At 35.1% G+C, this 17116-nt stretch overlaps 1 protein-coding gene across 6 annotated transcripts in view; it reads left to right on the forward strand.

Moving 5' to 3' along the window:
* CLCN3 (chloride voltage-gated channel 3) overlaps nt 1-17116 on the forward strand; it is a 66105-nt gene that overhangs the window by 19857 nt on the left and 29132 nt on the right. For 4 of the 6 annotated variants that reach the window (XM_036423631.2, XM_036423629.2, XM_036423633.2 and 1 more), the window contains one exon: nt 16442-16599. In XM_036423631.2, the coding sequence (XP_036279524.1) occupies nt 16442-16599 (158 nt within the window). Of the gene's footprint in view, nt 1-496; nt 714-16441; nt 16600-17116 lie in introns of those variants that run through there. The other 2 variants (XM_036423630.2, XM_036423634.2) reach the window with 1 other exon arrangement.

Raw genomic sequence — 17116 nt, forward strand, 5'->3', positions numbered from 1 at the left:
GCTTTTAAAATCAAGTCTCTTGAAGCCTTTGATATGGTCTAGTTCTTTATGACTTACCTGACAATACAATATAAAAATTAGTGCCCTTATATTATAAAATAAAATCACACAACCTTAGAGTGTGGCTCCCTTTTTTCTACATTACTAGGTATAAAATGAAAGGGGGCATTGTCTACATCAGAATTTCCTTTTCACATATCTATATTAAATGCTTTGTTCCCCTGTATATTTATCTTAAAATCAAAAAGAAATAACACTCTGTTGTCTTACCGTAGTTGCCACTGACACTATAGAAGCTCTATTGTGAATGCTTTAAAATTCTCAAACCAGTTTTGTCTGTTATACTTGGAGCTTAGTCATCATCCTACGTAGCAGGACCTGGTTAAGAAGGCTGTTCCGCCTCTAAGCCTTGCTAGATTGTAGCCACTAGCAACCAGGCTGCAATAATTTCCCTTTGATGACATCATCCACTGTGGAAGAACACAGTGGCTTTAGCGAGTCGGACTACATACAGTTCTAACCCTCATCAAATATGGCATCTCCCTTGCCTGCTGCAGCAGGGGTGGAGGAAATGCCACGGCCTTTTTAAGCTAGCAGGCTTTTCTTTTTCTTCTTCTTTTTTAAAATTCTAATCATGGATGCTTCTTCCGATCCTTATTTGCCTTATGACGGGGGAGGAGACTATATTCCCCTGAGGGAATTACATAAAAGAGGTAATGTCATCCCCTTGCTATGAATCCACTGTGGGTATGTTTTGCATGCGGCTGGGCGGATCTCTAATTGAAACAGGTTCTTGGTTGTCCTTTAAATACTTCGGTATGTTGTTTAGTTGGCCTGGGTTTGTTAGCGAGGGGGCAAATGCCACCTTCTGAATGTTCCGTAGTCCTCTCTGATTGTTTTCTCTGTGCAGATTAGTACTGCTTCAGATCACATCGGACTCCGACTCCATCTTCAGTGTGAAATCCTCTTTCTATTTAACTGGGAAAATGAATTAATCCGCTTTTACAGCTAACTAATGTAGTGTTGCTTGGCACCTAATAAGTAATGTTTTTCTTCCTTCGGAAAACTTGTTTCCTTTAATTTATACAGGGAAATCAAGCGTGTGTCTGTGTACCATTATATTTCAGCAGCTGCCAGTTACCATGTAGCTTTCACACCACAAAGTAAATTTATAATAAAAGCTGACTAGCATTTTAGAACACCGAAATGACAGTAAAGATGAACACATTTTTATGTTAATACTTTCAATTGATTAACATTAACTACATTGTCTTACACAGATTGATATGATAACAAATTTAGGGTAATTTTTACACATCAGAAAAAATAATAGTCAATGGTTTGTAAAAACCAGAAAAGCACCAAGCATTCACATAAATTTTTTGGCAGGTACTGTCAAGTTCTCCTTAAAACTGATTACATGTTAATTTAAATTGCTTTTTATTCATTTTTCTTAAACTGTTTATACTAAAACTAGGCTGTTGGCAATTGTTCTAGAAAAATAAATTGACACTAAAGAAAACCATCTTAGGTGAATTTAAGAGCCATGTTAGTTTGAATTACTGCCTAGCATTATAAACTCATTTTATGTTTTAACACAAACTTATATTTATGAAATAAGGAAATAAGCCATTGTTTTCCTGAGCATATTTAGCCTGTTTTATTTAAAATATAGTTTCTATTCTGACAACACTTTTTTTTCATAAGTTCCATTGGAATTTTTTTTTCATCTTAATTTTTTTTTGATTAAGGTATTACATATGTGTCCTCATCACCCTATTACCTTCCCATTGGAATTGAAAAGTTAAGATAGTAAACAAATATTTATTGGTTACATTGTCTGCTAAATACTATTTTAGGCTCTGTACAGCTAGATACTATTTTAAGCTCTGTATAGCTCTGTACATTATATATCCTATAGTATTCTGTTGTTAGTAAAAGCTTGTTTTGAGAAAAACTGCACCAAGATCATGTTACATATACAGAATTGTGCTTCTCTTACAGAGTTCCCCTCTTAATGAAACATATATAATTACATTTATATGTAAAATAATATGTATGTAGTTTTAGAACACTTGGGGAAATAACCAAATGAAGAATAAAATAAAAGTTTTTCATAATCTTACCACCCAGAACTGCTGCCCTCTCCCTCCCCCCCAATTCATAGTGTGTGCATTAAGTCTACTTTTTCCTATGTAACCATCATCTTTTTTCTGTTAAAGATATCTTTAAACAGAAAGCAACTTGAATGAATGGTAACTGTTCAAATGTCACAGTATTTGTAAGTAATTAAATTGTAAAACAAGACAAATTATATTTTCTTTGAGCTATTACAACATCTGTTTGTTGTTAATAATAAACCAAAAGACCTAGGCTTGAGAAACTTAAATTGTTGGTGTTAAGCTTAACCATCTTTGACATAACTTACTTATAGAGTTCATCTCTGCATAACCTATGCAAATAATAAGAAATAAACCTAAGTGTAGGTGAGAGTAGGCATGGTTACTGATATGGTTATTACTACTAAAATATAGGTTTTTTGTGTCTATTATATTTTTATTAATAATCCTTTAGGAATCTTGCTTAAGTCTAAATCAGTCTTTCTCTTGGCAGCCCACATAGATTCCTTGTCCCTTGATGAGACTTATTCAATTAACATAAGCTAATGTTATTTAAATGTAAAATTGTGTCTTTGTAATACCAATGTGTTAGTTAGGCTTACTTGACTGACTGTAGTATCTTAGCATCTGAGGGTAAAAGGTTGTTTTCCATAATTTATAAGCTATTATAGCCATGGGTCAACACAAAGGAACTGGAGATGTGGAGATAAGCAGCTAATATAAATCAAGAAAACTGAATCAGGACAAAACAATGATTAGAAATATATCTTCAGGCTGATAAAAGGTGTAGAGACAGACAATGGAAGTATGAAACTAAATTAAACATGAAACTCAAGAGTATTAGAGTTAAGGATTACCTTTTTTGGAGTAAATTACATTTAATACTACTTTTCTGGGTGAGATGGTAAATGATGTAGCTTCCTACTTAAGTGAATAATATAGAAACTGAAAATGTCAGTAGATTAAAAATAGAATTAGTTAATATATTGTTGATAAATTAGAAATTATGACATTTTAGAAATAGCCATCTTTTGGGGTAAATTTTCTACACAGAAGCTATCAAGTTCTTTCATGAAATGTCTTTTTCATTTTTAAAAAAATCTTTATTGCTCAAAGTATTATGTAAGTGCCCTTTTCCCCTCATTGACCCATTGTAGCCCACTCCCACCCCCATCCACCAGTCTCTTTCATTTTTGTCAGGGGAAAAAAAACTTGCTTTATTTGGATTGTCAGTTTTATACTTTGACTTTCTTCTTAATTTGTTCATGAAGTTTAATCAGTTACGGGGGCTGGGGGAAGAGATGGGGGCTGAATTCTTTTTTCTACCAGGCCCTATCTTGGATTTGATCTTTTGGGCCTTGAGCCTGCCTCCACTTATTCCCTGAGAGATCTTTAAAACTTATTTCAGTATTGTTTCATTCAAAACATTTAGTTGAGCTCTTGTGTACGTATAAAGCACTATTTGGTGCTGTGGAGAAAGATGGTGGTACTAATAGTAATATTAATAATATTGGATAGCTAATACTTAGTGTAGAATTTACCGTCTGCCAGATACTGTTTTAAGTGCTTTAGGTATATCAAGTCATTTATGTGTAACAAATTATTTTAATCCTTATTGCAAATTTGTGAAGTATGTATTGTTTTAATGCCCATTTTTCTGTGGATAAAGTAGAGGTAAACAAATGTTAAAAGTCAGGATTTGATCCAGAAGATTTGGCTCATACTCTAATCATGCTTCTATATATATATATATATATATATATATTATTACAGGGGGAAAATATATATATATTCCCTGTAATAACCTGGCATTTTGAGTCTGGAAGGAGCATAAGAAGGCTTCCTAAGTTAAAAACAAAGAAACAATCCCCAAGGAAGTTAATACATTTCTAGGGAATGGTGTAGACCACATGTTCTCTGTGACTTTACGGGAGGAAGAGATCAGTCTCTTTTTGACAAGTGTTTTCAAAGTAGGCCAAGTCTTCAGGTACACAAGGGAATTTGATATGACGTTCCTGGGGGATAGGATAGAATGAGTACATGCTCTGGTGGGAATAAATGCCTCATATGTTGTTCCCTGATTAGTTTTGTTATATAAATGGGTCTTACAAGGGGTAATACAAAAAGGTGGGAGGTAGAAGAGTACCGATCTAGAGGAAACTTGAATGTCAGACTAATAACAGTTTTAAACCACAAAAATTGTGACCTTTCTATTGAAATAAAAGTTTGAGGTCTGTTTTTGTTTTTTAAGTTTGTACTTGATATCATTTCTTGACATTCATTAGCTAAGAACTATATTTAAGTAGTTTTTTCTTATTATAATAGATGAATTTGTTCATTTTTATTTTCTCCTAAAAGTATCAGTAGTTCGCATTTTTTGCACATTATTTGTAAATCCAGGTGCTAGATGATATTCTTACTGCCATAGGGACATTTTGTTGGCTCTTTGTAAAATGATTGTACGTATCCGGTTATTGTTGTGCTTCTGTTACCTCTAATCTTTTAGCCAAGTAGAAAATTAAATCTGTTCTTACAAATTAATTCATCTAAGTGTCTGTGAATTAAAAGAACAAAATAAAGATTCTTTATTTGATGTTAGTAACTCTTTGTATTCTAAAACAATACAAAGCCTGTCTTTAAATTTATTTGCTCATAGTATCTGAGTTTAAAGTCTTCAGTAAAATTTGGTTCAGATTACTATCTAGCTCTATTTTCTAAAAATAACCTACACTTTACTGTGATTAATTTTATATCATCTCATGGCGTGTCATAAGTCATAAATGCTTTGTGTATTAAGATTTTGTAATGTGAGCAGATCTGGCACATATTGTAGATTAGGTTGGTACTTTGCCTCTTTTTCCCAGCATTGAGGACTTTTCTTTGTGCCTACACAAAGGCACAGGAGACTGATGGCTTACATTGTATTTTAAAGTTTGTTTTTAATAAACATGTTACATTTGTAAATTTTTTAGTCCCTTTCAACCATAATTAGATAAAAATGGATTTACTTTAGTTTATGTCAATTTATTTCTCATTCTATTTCAGAGAACAAATTTCATAATTTAAAAAACTCATATAATATATAAGTCATCTTATATGCAGAGATAATTAATGAATATGGAATTTCTTTCCAATTATACAAATGTTTTGATATTCAATTTATTATCTCTACCTAAGAAGTATCTTTATTTTGGCATGCCAATAGAATAGAGAAGAAAACAGTGAATTGGGTAGTAGGCTCAGCATTACTGCTGACTGGTTTTGTGTCTTTGGTCAACTTCTTTGGGGTTTGGTTTGGATTTCCAAGTCTTTGCAGTTTAAATGGATGGCAGTTAAATATGGCTGGATGGCAGAATAGATTTAACGAGTACATACTTCATTTATCCTATACATTTATCCAGCAGACATTTAATTGACCACCTACTAAATACTAGGCATGGTGCTTGCCATTACCCTTTTAATCTTTCATTTGAGAGTCTGCTAACATGCTGGAACTTCCACTATCAATTTACAACATTTACTTTCCCCTTCCTCACCAGGATGAACTTTGCTTATCAGTAAGGTCACAGAGGGAGGGAAAAGTACATTGGGGACTAGACTTCCTGCTCTTAATGTACAGAAGAAACTGGGTAGTTGGGCAATATGTGGGGTTTTGGATTTCTACCTGTCTTCTTCCTTCCATAATTAAACAAAATATTGAATATATTTTATATGTGTGTGATAGGACAGAAATCTGCATTATGACCTTAAATGATAAGAATCACTGCTGTCACATCTTTTGAGATCAATCCTAGAGGTAATAATAATTTTAGAAATAAATATGTAACTACTTTTTCATGTAAAATTGTTATTTGGATATTCCCCTTTGAAAAAAAACTTAGGCTGCTGACTATATGTGGCTTTGAAATTTACAAAAAGCTCAGTCTAAGGTGGTACCATGAAGTAAGTACTTTTACTATTATTTTATTTAACTCAGTTTACCAAATATATATTGAAGGCCAGTTGGTGGGAATATAAAGGTTTTTATTGATGAGAAAGCAGATAATTTCATTAATGTATTCTCTAAGTTTTTATCAAATTTCAGTTTTTAACATGTTGTTTATGAAATCAATTGGGTTTGTAACTAGTATTTTTTTTTAAAAAGTGTCAGAGTATAAGCCAAATAGTAAGTATATTAAACTTTGGTTTTACTTAAATATGTATCAGGAACTATGTCAGTGAGAAATGCTCTTGGTGTGGGCCGGTCAAACAAGTTTGAAAACCAGTTTCTTAAGTATACAATTAGGAAGGCAGTTGGCACTTTCTTTTTAGGCAGTATGTCTGTGGCCTTAGTTGAGTCTGGAAAAGCCTCAAGATGAGAATGGGGGTGTGTTACTGTCCCAGACTCTGCTAAAGCATAGGGATGTGAGTGCTGGTAGCAAAACTGTGCCCATGATTACTATTGCAACATTTTTTTCATTGCAATATTTTAAATAATATAGGACAAGTGGTTTGAAACCAAAGGCAAAGAGGGATGATGGTAGTGATGGATAGGATTGTATTAATTGTCTGAAAGCTAAATGCATAGGCACAAATGTTTTGGGAGAAGGCACCACCTAACTTGGAAAGGAGAGTGTCCAGATGTCATAAAATATACAAACAAACAAACCGTGAGATTATCTTTTAGGCAGTATTGCATAGTGGTAAGAAATGCCTTTGAAGTCAATCTACTTGAGTTTGAATCCCTCTTCCACTACTTACCAGCTTTGTCCCCTTGGTGTGTTTCTTAAATTCCGTGCCTTGTTCTAATTTATAAAATGGAGACAGTGATAACCTATCTCTTGGGGTTGTGAGGATTAAACGAGCTAATAATATACACAAAGTGCTAAAAACAAACCATAGTACACAGTAAAGTACTCAATAAAGATAGTTGTTTCATTATTCTTATTGACATCAGATAGATAACGATTCTTGCCTCTAGGTGGGAAAGATTTTTTTAATTCTGATGTAATCTAGTTTATCTGTTTTTTTGTTATTTTTTCATTTGTCAGTTATATTGCCTAACCCAAAGTCACAAGGATTTACTTATGTTTTCTAAGAAGTTTTACAGTTTTAGTTAATTTTCATGTATGGTATGAGATATGGGTCCAGCTTCATTCTTTTGCAGTTGTCCCAGCATTTGTTGAACACACTATTCTTTTCCCACTGGTGAAAATACTACTTTAAATAATAATGAATAATGCTTTCTACAGATAATATAAAAACTTTTTGTTGATATTACAGATATTAGTATATAAAGAATTTGTGTTTACATAGGTATACATGAATTTTGTAAAGTTCTGTTTCTAGGGAAAAATAAACAAGGCATAAAATATTATTAATAAAGTTATTTGCAAGAAAGCTGCATGCCAGTTACAGCTTAATGACTGGATAATTTCTTCCACTTGCTGAGGTATTTTAGGGTTGGTAATACTTGAACTATGAAATATTGTTGGTGATATTTGATTTAAAAATGTACAATTATGGAAAGGTTGGCTATTGACCGTACCTTTTGGGTATTTGTTTTTATGTCCATGTCAGGTACAATGAATTACATTATCTGTTAAAAATCTATAATATTTTTGCACAAATATATAGTTGTAGCAGAGCTCATTAGTCAAATTTGTAAGATTCCACCCCCCTTTGTAATATTTCAGTCTTTTAGTTGATATGTTATGAGTAATATAATAAGCAGTATTGTGTAGTGGAAAGTTGTTTTTTATTTAATTTATTGATTTTTTGACAGAGGGAGGAAGGGAAAGAGAGAAACATCTACTTATTGTTTCACTTATTTTTACAATCATTGCTTCTTTCTTGTATGCTACTGAGGGGTTGTCCCTCAGCCCAGCCTGCACCCTCTCACTATCCAGGACCACTGACTCCTAACTGCTTACTTGCCAGCCTGCTTGCCCTCAACTTCCCCCCTCCTCCAATGCTGGCCTGCTTGCCCCTAACTTCCCCCCCTACCAGCCTGTTCTCCCCCAACTGTCCCCCCTGTCGGCCTGATTGTCCCCAGCTGCCCCCCCCCCCCCCCCCCCGGCCTGATCACCCTAAACTGCCTCCGCCTTGGCCCTATCACCATGACTTAGTCTGGAAAGATGTCTGGAAGGTTCTCCCAGTCTAATTAGTATGTTACCCTTTTATTAATATAGACTAGAGGCCTGGTGCATGAAATTCGTGCATGGGGGTGCCCCTCAGCCCAGCCTGTGCCCTCTCCATCTGGGACCCCTCGAGGGATGTCTGACTGGCAGTATAAATTTTTTGAAATTTGGAGATATATCTGGTTATTAATATTGAATATCTAGGTATTGGCTTGGGAAAAAAGTGAAAAATTAAAAAAAAAGTGAAAAAAGATTAATTGGAACGTATTCACATCTCTTCTGATTTTATGGCTAACCATTTACTTTCTTGCAAATGTTTTGTGAAACACCCACACAAATTACAGATGATATCCTCAAATTAACAACCATATATGTATTTTTAATTTTCTCTTGTCATGTCTACCAGGCACCAATTGCTTTCCGCTGTGTTCTCCCAGAGAGATGGTAATACTTTGAAAGTTATGGGTTGTTGAAAGTTTTCCTCATCCACTTGTTTTCTTGCCTGTGATTTTTACAAATATTGCTCATTTTTGTTTGCTCTTTTGTTTTGATAGCCAGTTATGTTATTTTTCTTCATAAGCAGATTTCAGGGAGATTCAAAAACTACATTAACCCCATGATAGGCCCAGAGTCTTTATAAATACCTTTGCATCCATATTTCTGCCTTACCCTCTTTCTCTGTGGCTGGAGAATAGTAAACTGAAGGCAGTCTTTAAGTGCTAATTTAATTGATTAATTGGACAGAAAAAATAATTCTTTTTACTCTATCTTTTGTGTAGCTATCATCAAAAACATTAAGAGCATCACCTATTGTAATACAAATATACAAAAATGTAAATTAAATAAATGCAGAATAATAAAGAAAATTCTGAGGTACCTGGTGGTGAACAGAAGCCCTATTATATGTTTAATTTCTCTTTATAAGGCTTATTAGAGGACCCGGAAGTTGGTGGTCATGTAATCACTGATTTTCTATTCTGATTTTGGAAGTTTTGGTTCTCTTTGTAATTCATTTACAATAAATTAAACTTACATGTAATTCAATAGAAATAAATAAATTAATTAATTAATTGGAAAATAAGTATACCACCATGTTCATTCCATGTGCTGTTTGTAGTATGTCACAGCAGTTAAATATAGTAATCTGAAGTACACTGAAAGTGATGTGCAATATGCAATTAATGATTTTGGATAATTTTAGAATGTCTGCCTAGTAATAAAAATATGCTAAGTAATGAAAAGCTTATAAATCAGTGTGGCTAGGATAATATATTTTTGGTTTATAGGAAGTTTTAAAGGCCGAAGCCAATTGCCTAGTCTAACTATTGTATTATATTGTAACTCTCTTATTTACTCATTCTCTCCCCTTGCTTCCCCAGCGAACCCCATATAGCTATGTAGAATTGGCTCTTCATCTGTTCTTTCTTCAAGCCATGGCTTATTAACGCTAATAAGCCATTTTTTAACTTCAAGTCTTTTAAAAGCCAGAAACCAGTCACTCACAACTCAACGATATTGGCTTTTAAGATTTTGCTTGTTATATGAGTTACAAAAACTTAAATTTGAGACTCAAAAGCTATTATACTGAACCTTGTTCTCTGACATCTGCTGTATTTCTGCTCCTGTGGCTGTGGATGTCTCACTGAACTGGTTTGGGGGAGATAGGTGGAGAGGGCAAGGAAGTCATGTTGGATGAGGAGCCTTGATTAGCAGTTTCAAAAGGCATTCCAGTGTATCTCTGCTACTGTCTTCACAGATAAGTAAATGAGCTGCATATGCTTTGAGAAATGGGAAGCCCAAGGCAAATCATGTCATCTTATATTAATAAAATCCTAATATATAAAAACCTTGGGTTCACCACAACTAGAGACTCAACCAACTCGAAGTCAGTCCTGCAGTCAGCACTGGGTTGCTGTGGTGACCCAACACTGATTGCTGAGAGGGCTGCGAATCAGGCCCAGAGAGAGGTCTGAAGAAAGAAGCATAGGGTCTGATTTGTTGCCTCTGTGGAAGCTCTTGATCAACACTTGCCTCTCTCTGGGCCTGGCGAGCATCTGCACCTCCATTTCTCTTCAGGCCTCCACCAGGGCTGCTGATCAGCCCCAGCTTTTTGATCAGGCTCTGTTGATAGGCCCAGAGATGCTGACTGACATAGAAACTAACCAATCGGGACCAAATCTGGGTGTACTGTAAGGAGCCAATGGTTGTCTAGGAGGCGGAGCTTTTGATGTTTACATTGAAACTGACCAATCAAAACTAAATTGGCTGGCAGACAAGGGCAGTTGGAGGCTAGATCAGGCTGCAGGACAGGGCAGTTGGGGGCAAGATCAGTCAGCAGGAAAGGGCAGTTGGGAGCAACCAGGCCAGCAGGGGAGCATTTAGGGGTTGATCATGCTGGCAGATAGAAGCAATTAGGGAAATTAGGCAGGCAGGCAGGCAGGCAAGCAAGAAAGCAAGCAAGCAGTTAAGAGCCAGCAGTCCTGGATTGTGAGAGGGATATCTGACTGCCAATTTAGGCCTGATGCTTATTGGCAGTTGGACATTCCCCGAAGGATCCCAGATTGGAGAGGATGCAGGCTGGGCTGAGGGACACCCCTCTCCCCCAGTGCACAGATTTTGTACAACTATAAGAAGAGCTCTTACTGAGTAATCAGGGAAGTGCAAGCTCACCACCTTGGTCTTCTAAGCTCCCTTCTTGATATCTGCTGTAGGAAAGCATATTGTAATTTTCAAATTAACCCTTGTAATAATATTTTAGGAAAGAAAGAGAGGTATACTTTATATATGAAGAACTTTAATTTGTGCAAGTTCTATGCTTCATTCATGCATAAGATGAAGTTAGTTAAGTTATACTGTTAAAAAATTTATTAACACATAATTTATATTCATCTCATTTTAATGTATGTAAGTTAAACTATACAAATCTGGTTGCAGTGAATTATACACAAAGAAATGATAGGTTAGGAATATCTAAAAACTATTGTTATTGTTAGGAAACATAATGCCTTTAAAATTACTCCTAATGTGGCATGTGTAGGTATTCTTGTGATCCCATTAGAAGTGTGAATGTTCCCTACCCAGTTTAGCTTATGAGAGAAAATATTTCCTATTTTCGTTCTTTGCGCTACTCAGATTTCCATGTTTGGCAGAACAAGCTGTAAAATATATGAAGTGTCACACATATATTTAAGTAAAAGTCTGAATATTTTTTTAGTGGCCAGACAATTCTTAAATTATATTTAGCAGTTTTTTTGCAATAACATACTTTAAATTAAAAATATTTATTAATTTCAGTCAATATAGTATTATTACATTGTCAGTAATAATTTAGTACAGTAAGCAAGAAACAAGATACAAGGAAAAGGGTACTTTCCTCTTCCTGGAGATTCCATTTTATTATATTTACTGGAGTCCAATAAATATTCTAACCAGCTCTATCTCAGCAAAATATTTTTGTTTTTTTTTTATACCCAAATCTATCTTGTTCACTGTCCAAGCTAATAAGACAGCAGGTCATAAGAAGGACCCAATCTCTTTTAGAAATAATTTAAAGGGGAAATCTGTTTCTGTGGGCTTCCCCAAAACCAAGATTAAGCAGTATTTTCCTCTTTACTGTTTTCATCACCTTTGCTGTGTCAAGTAGAAGCAAGTAGGCATGAGGGGACAGAATGACCTTCATGCAGTCTGTTGGGGACACAAGCTGCTCTGGCTAGTTTCCACCTCAACACGTGCAGTAGCAGCCCTAGATATTCTAGTCTAAGGACACAGTGTGCAAGATCTAAAACATAATACATTGATCCAAAAAGTCCTTTGGTTTAAAAAGTGTGAGTCCTTTATTTCTGGTGTTCACATATTTAGAATTACTGCTTATAAATGTTACCAAACTGAATGAGAGTTCACCTGCAGGTTCACACAGACTGAAGGAAAGATACAAGCAGGAGTTTTTAGTGGTGAAAGCATTCACTTTTTATTTATTTATTTTTAAATAAATCTTTATTGTTCAGATTATTACAATTGTTCCTCTTTTCCCCCCATAACTTCCCTCCACCCGGTTTCCACCCCACCCTTTGCCCTTACCTCCCCCCTACGTCCCATGATCCTCATCCATAGGTGTGTGATTTTTGTCCAGCTTATTCCCTCAACCCCTACACCCCTTTCCTCCTGAAAATTTTCAATCCACTCCCTTTCTATGCCCCTCGTTCTATTGTATTCACCAGTTTATTCTGTTCATCAGATTTGTTTTATTCACTTGATTTTTAGATTCACTTGTTGATAGATATGTATTTGTTGTTCATAATTTTTATCTTTACCTTTTTCTTCTTCCTCTTCTTAAAGAACACCTTTCAGCATTTCATATAATACTGGTTTGGTGGTGATGAACTCCTTTAGCTTTTTCTTATCTGTGAAGTGCTTTATCTGACCTTCAATTCTGAATGGTAGCTTTGCTGAGTAATCTTGGTTGTAGGTTCTTGCTGTTGATCACTTTGAATATTTCTTGCCATTCCCGTCTGGCCTGCATAGTTTCTGATGAGAAACCAGCTGACAATTGTATGGGTGTTCCTTTGTAGGTAACTAATCGTTTTTCTCTTGCTGCTTTTAATATTCTCTCTTTGTCTTTTGCTCTTGGCATTTTAATTATGATGTGTCTTGGTGTGGTCTTCTTTGGATTCCTTTTGTTTGGAGTTCTGTGCGCTTCCTGGACTTGTAAGTCTATTTCTTTCACCAGATGGGGGAAGTTTTCTGTCATTATTTTTTCAAATAGATTTTTCGTATCTTGCTCTCTCTCTTCTTCTGGCACCCCCATAATTTGGATGTTGGTACGCTTGAAGTTGTCCCAAAGGCTCTTTACAATATCTTCATGTTTTTGGATTCTTTATTTTTTTTGCTTTTCTAGTTGGGTGTTTTTGCTTCTTTGTATTTCAAATCTTTAACTTGATTCTTGCGTTCCTCTAGTCTGCTGTTGCATCTCCGTATATTATTTTTTATTTCAGTTAGTGTTGCTTAATTTCTAGTTGGTCCTTTTTCATACAATGTTGAAAAATAGTGTACCCTTTACCAGATTCCTAAAATGTTAGATTTTACCACATTAGTTTATTCTGTCTCTTGTTCTTTACTTGCTATTATATATGCTGTTATCTGTATAATATATAATACACACATAGGCACCACATATTTTTCATGAACCATGTAAGAATAAGATTCAAACTTATGCACTTTTATTTCTAAATATTTTAGTGTGTATTTCCTTCTGAGAAGACATTCCCTTACACATAGCCACAGTACAATTTTCAAAGTCAGAAAATGGGCATTGATTAATGCTGTTTATCTGAGCTACAGGTTATTTTCACATTGGCTAGTTATCCAATTGTATTCTTTTATATATATATATACATATATATATATGTAAAAAAATAAACACCTTTCTTTTTCCTGTCCAGGATCTAATAATCCAAAAGTCTCCTTTAATCTAAAACAGTTCCTTTGTCGAACTTTGATTTTCATGACTTTGACAAATAACCCAAGCCATTTATTTTGTAGAATTTTTCTCAATTTGGGTTTGTCTTGTTTTCCCTCATAAGATTCAGTTTATGCCGAGACCGGTTTGGCTCAATGGATAGAGTGTCGGCTTGGGGACCTGAAGGGTCCCGGGTTCGATTCTGGTCAAGGGCATGTACCTTGGTTGCGGGCATATCCCCCGTGGGGGGTGTGCAAGAGGCAGCTGATCGATGACACTCACTCATCAATGTTTCTAACTCTGTATCTCTCTCCCTTCTTCTCTGTACAAAATCAATAAAATATATTTAAGATTCAGTTTATGCATTTTGGGTCAGAGTACCACAGAAGTGATGTTATCATACCAGAAATCCGTAGAGGCCTATGGCACTTTCCTCCAAAAACATTTTTTTTTTTAATTATCAGGGGTTTTTTTATTTTTGCTTTTATTTACTTGTTGTTGTTGTTTTAAATTTTTTATTGTTTAAAGTATTACATGAGTCTCCTTTTTCTTCCATTGACCTCTCTCTGGTCATTCCCATCCCCCAGCACATGCCCTCACCCAGCTACTGTTCTGTGTCCATAGGTTATGTTTATATGTGTGCATAAAAGTCCTTTGGTTGCTTTCTTACATACCTCTCCCCTGCCAGTTTTAATGTTACATGGAAAGCAGAGTCAGAGAGTCTCACATTTGTCCAGATATTATACACTGTCATATTCAGTCTCCAGTTGCTTTCTCTTAAGAAAATTTGTGGCCTTTTAGTTAGCTTTTACCAAGTGGAAATTGCTGGGGGGGAAAAAAATCAGGATAGAGGCAGAAAGAAAGAGCTGGTGGACTTGAGCTTGAAGTGTAAGGTTTAGAGTATATGTTTTATGTGAATGAGCATATGGGCCATTGCAGGGATTTGGCTTTTAAACCCTCTGTCAAGAATGATGAATTATTTATTCTTTTTTTGGAGTACTTCTGCCAAAACACTGAAATCAATATACTATTCTCCTTTTAGAAGTTTTACACCTTTCCAAGGCAAACATTCAAATATATTGAGTAGGAAGGTAAAGAAAACCCTGTTTTATCTGGTAGAAATAAAAAAAACATTTAAGTTTATTAGAACAATATTCAGTATTTATTATACTACTTAAAATATTAACTCTTTCTATATTAGTGCTTGTTCCTACCGCCTCTTTGAATGATCAAGAAACAGAACTTTCAGCCTACAGTATAGTTTATTTGGCTTCTATCAGCAATAAAATTAGTTTTTAGTACTGACTTGACTTTGTGCAACTCTCCCTTTCCTTCACCCTCCAGTTGATTTATGATAATCTGTTACTCTAATCTAGGCAGTGTTAATTGTGATTGGGGAAAGTTCAGATTCTAGCTTTGCCAAATGATAGTTTTGTGAAGTGACTTAACATTTATGATATTTTATCTATAAATAAAAATGAATGAGTCATTTTAATCACCAGACTGCAAGCCTTAAATTCATACAATAAAATAACCATGTTTCTTGTGTTTTAGTTTTACAATGTTTATTTAAACATTAGTACAGTGCCACTCTATAGTGTCTATCGATTAGTTATATTTCTATTAAAATGACACACTTCTAGATTATTATTTTTGGTATAAAGTCTATATTACTGCTACATAATTTAAAGATATAATTTGTAATTATTTATGCTAAAATCACCTATTTGAAATTTAGGGCTTTAGAAAAATTTCAAATGCTTTACTTATATGTCTTTATTATAAGGTATGGCACATATAACAAAAACTAGAGGCCTGGTGCACGAAAATTTGTGCACTCGGTGGGAGAACATTGGCCCGGCCTGCACCCTCTTGTAATCTGGGACCCTCGTCATGTCCAACTGACAGCTAAGGCCCGCTTCCCAGGTATTGGGCCTATGCTAGCAGTCAGGCATGCCTCTGGCAGCTTGCGAGCGCTTGGGGGACGTCCAACTGATGGCTTATGGGGGAGCAGGCCTAAGCCATTAGTCAGACATCCTTAGTGCTGCTGTGGAGACAGGAGAGGCTCCCACCACCGTCGCCGCTCTGGCCAGCCATGAGCTGGCTTCTGGCTGAGTGGCACTCCCCCTCTTTTGCTTATCTGCTCCGTGGTGGTCAGTGTGCATCATAGTGACTGATAGTTCCCGGTCATTCAACACTTAGGGTCAGTTTGCATATTACCCTTTTATTATATAGGATATTTAACATTTAAAGATGACTTGTCCAAACTTACTTAGCTGTCTTGGACTAGAGTCTATGAGGCTGGCTTATTTTTGATGCTCTAGTATGAGTTTGAAAGGACATTCCATGCCCTAGCTGGTTTGGCTCAATGGCTAGAGCATTGGCCTGCGGACTGAAGGGTCCCAGGTTTGATTCCAGTCAAGGGCATGTGTCTGGAATGCGAGCTTGATCTCTAGCTGGGAGCATTCAGGAAGCAACTAATCAATGGTTCTCTCTCATCATTGATGTTTCTATCTCTATCCCTCTCTGAAATCAATAAAAATATATATTTTTAAAAAGGACATGCCATAATCACTGTGTTATTCCAAATTTTACATAATTGTTTTCTTAATTTGAGTCATTTCTTAATTTTTCTATTTTATTGTAATGATTTCTAGTGATACTATTACTAATGAACTTCTAAGAAGGTTACATAGTTCACCCTTGTTTCTCATAAAACATAATTATTGCTCCTCTTTTGCTTATAGGAACTCATTACACAATGACAAATGGAGGCAGCATTAACAGTTCTACACATTTACTGGATCTTTTGGATGAACCAATTCCAGGTGTTGGTACATATGATGATTTCCATACTATTGATTGGGTCCGAGAGAAATGTAAAGACAGAGAAAGGCATAGACGGGTAAGTATTTTCAGTCATTTAAAAATATATAATACATAATTAGATCCTTTAATAATATATTTCTGCCAGTGATCTCTTACTGTCAAAATATATGTTATACATTGAAGTAATTTTAAGCATTTTTAAAGTTTATTTATACCCCATATCTTTCCAGAAAGTATTTGAGGTATCTTAAAATAAAATAAAAAAGTGTGTAGTAAGACAAAATAGAAAGGAAAAGGAAAACAGAGCCCATTAGAAGGGAAGATTAAGTCAAGTTCAAGATTTGGAAGTCAGCATGATTTTGGGCTTTGATCAGCACAGCAGCTATAGCAAAACAGGAAACGTTACATAATTATCATTATTCAAAAGTAATTACTTTCTGGGGACATAGTTTTATGCAGTATTGTTCTTTTATCTCTTTTCTCAGTTTTTAAATTCTGAAATGTTTCTCAAATTGATATTGAGTGTTGTAATTGCTATTCAAAAAAAGTGTCTTTTATTAAAGAATACAACTTACGGATTTTTCTTGTCATGG

This window comes from Pipistrellus kuhlii, unplaced genomic scaffold (genome assembly GCF_014108245.1).
Source record: "Pipistrellus kuhlii isolate mPipKuh1 unplaced genomic scaffold, mPipKuh1.p scaffold_m20_p_8, whole genome shotgun sequence".
In the NCBI taxonomy this organism is placed as follows: Eukaryota; Metazoa; Chordata; class Mammalia; order Chiroptera; family Vespertilionidae; genus Pipistrellus; species Pipistrellus kuhlii.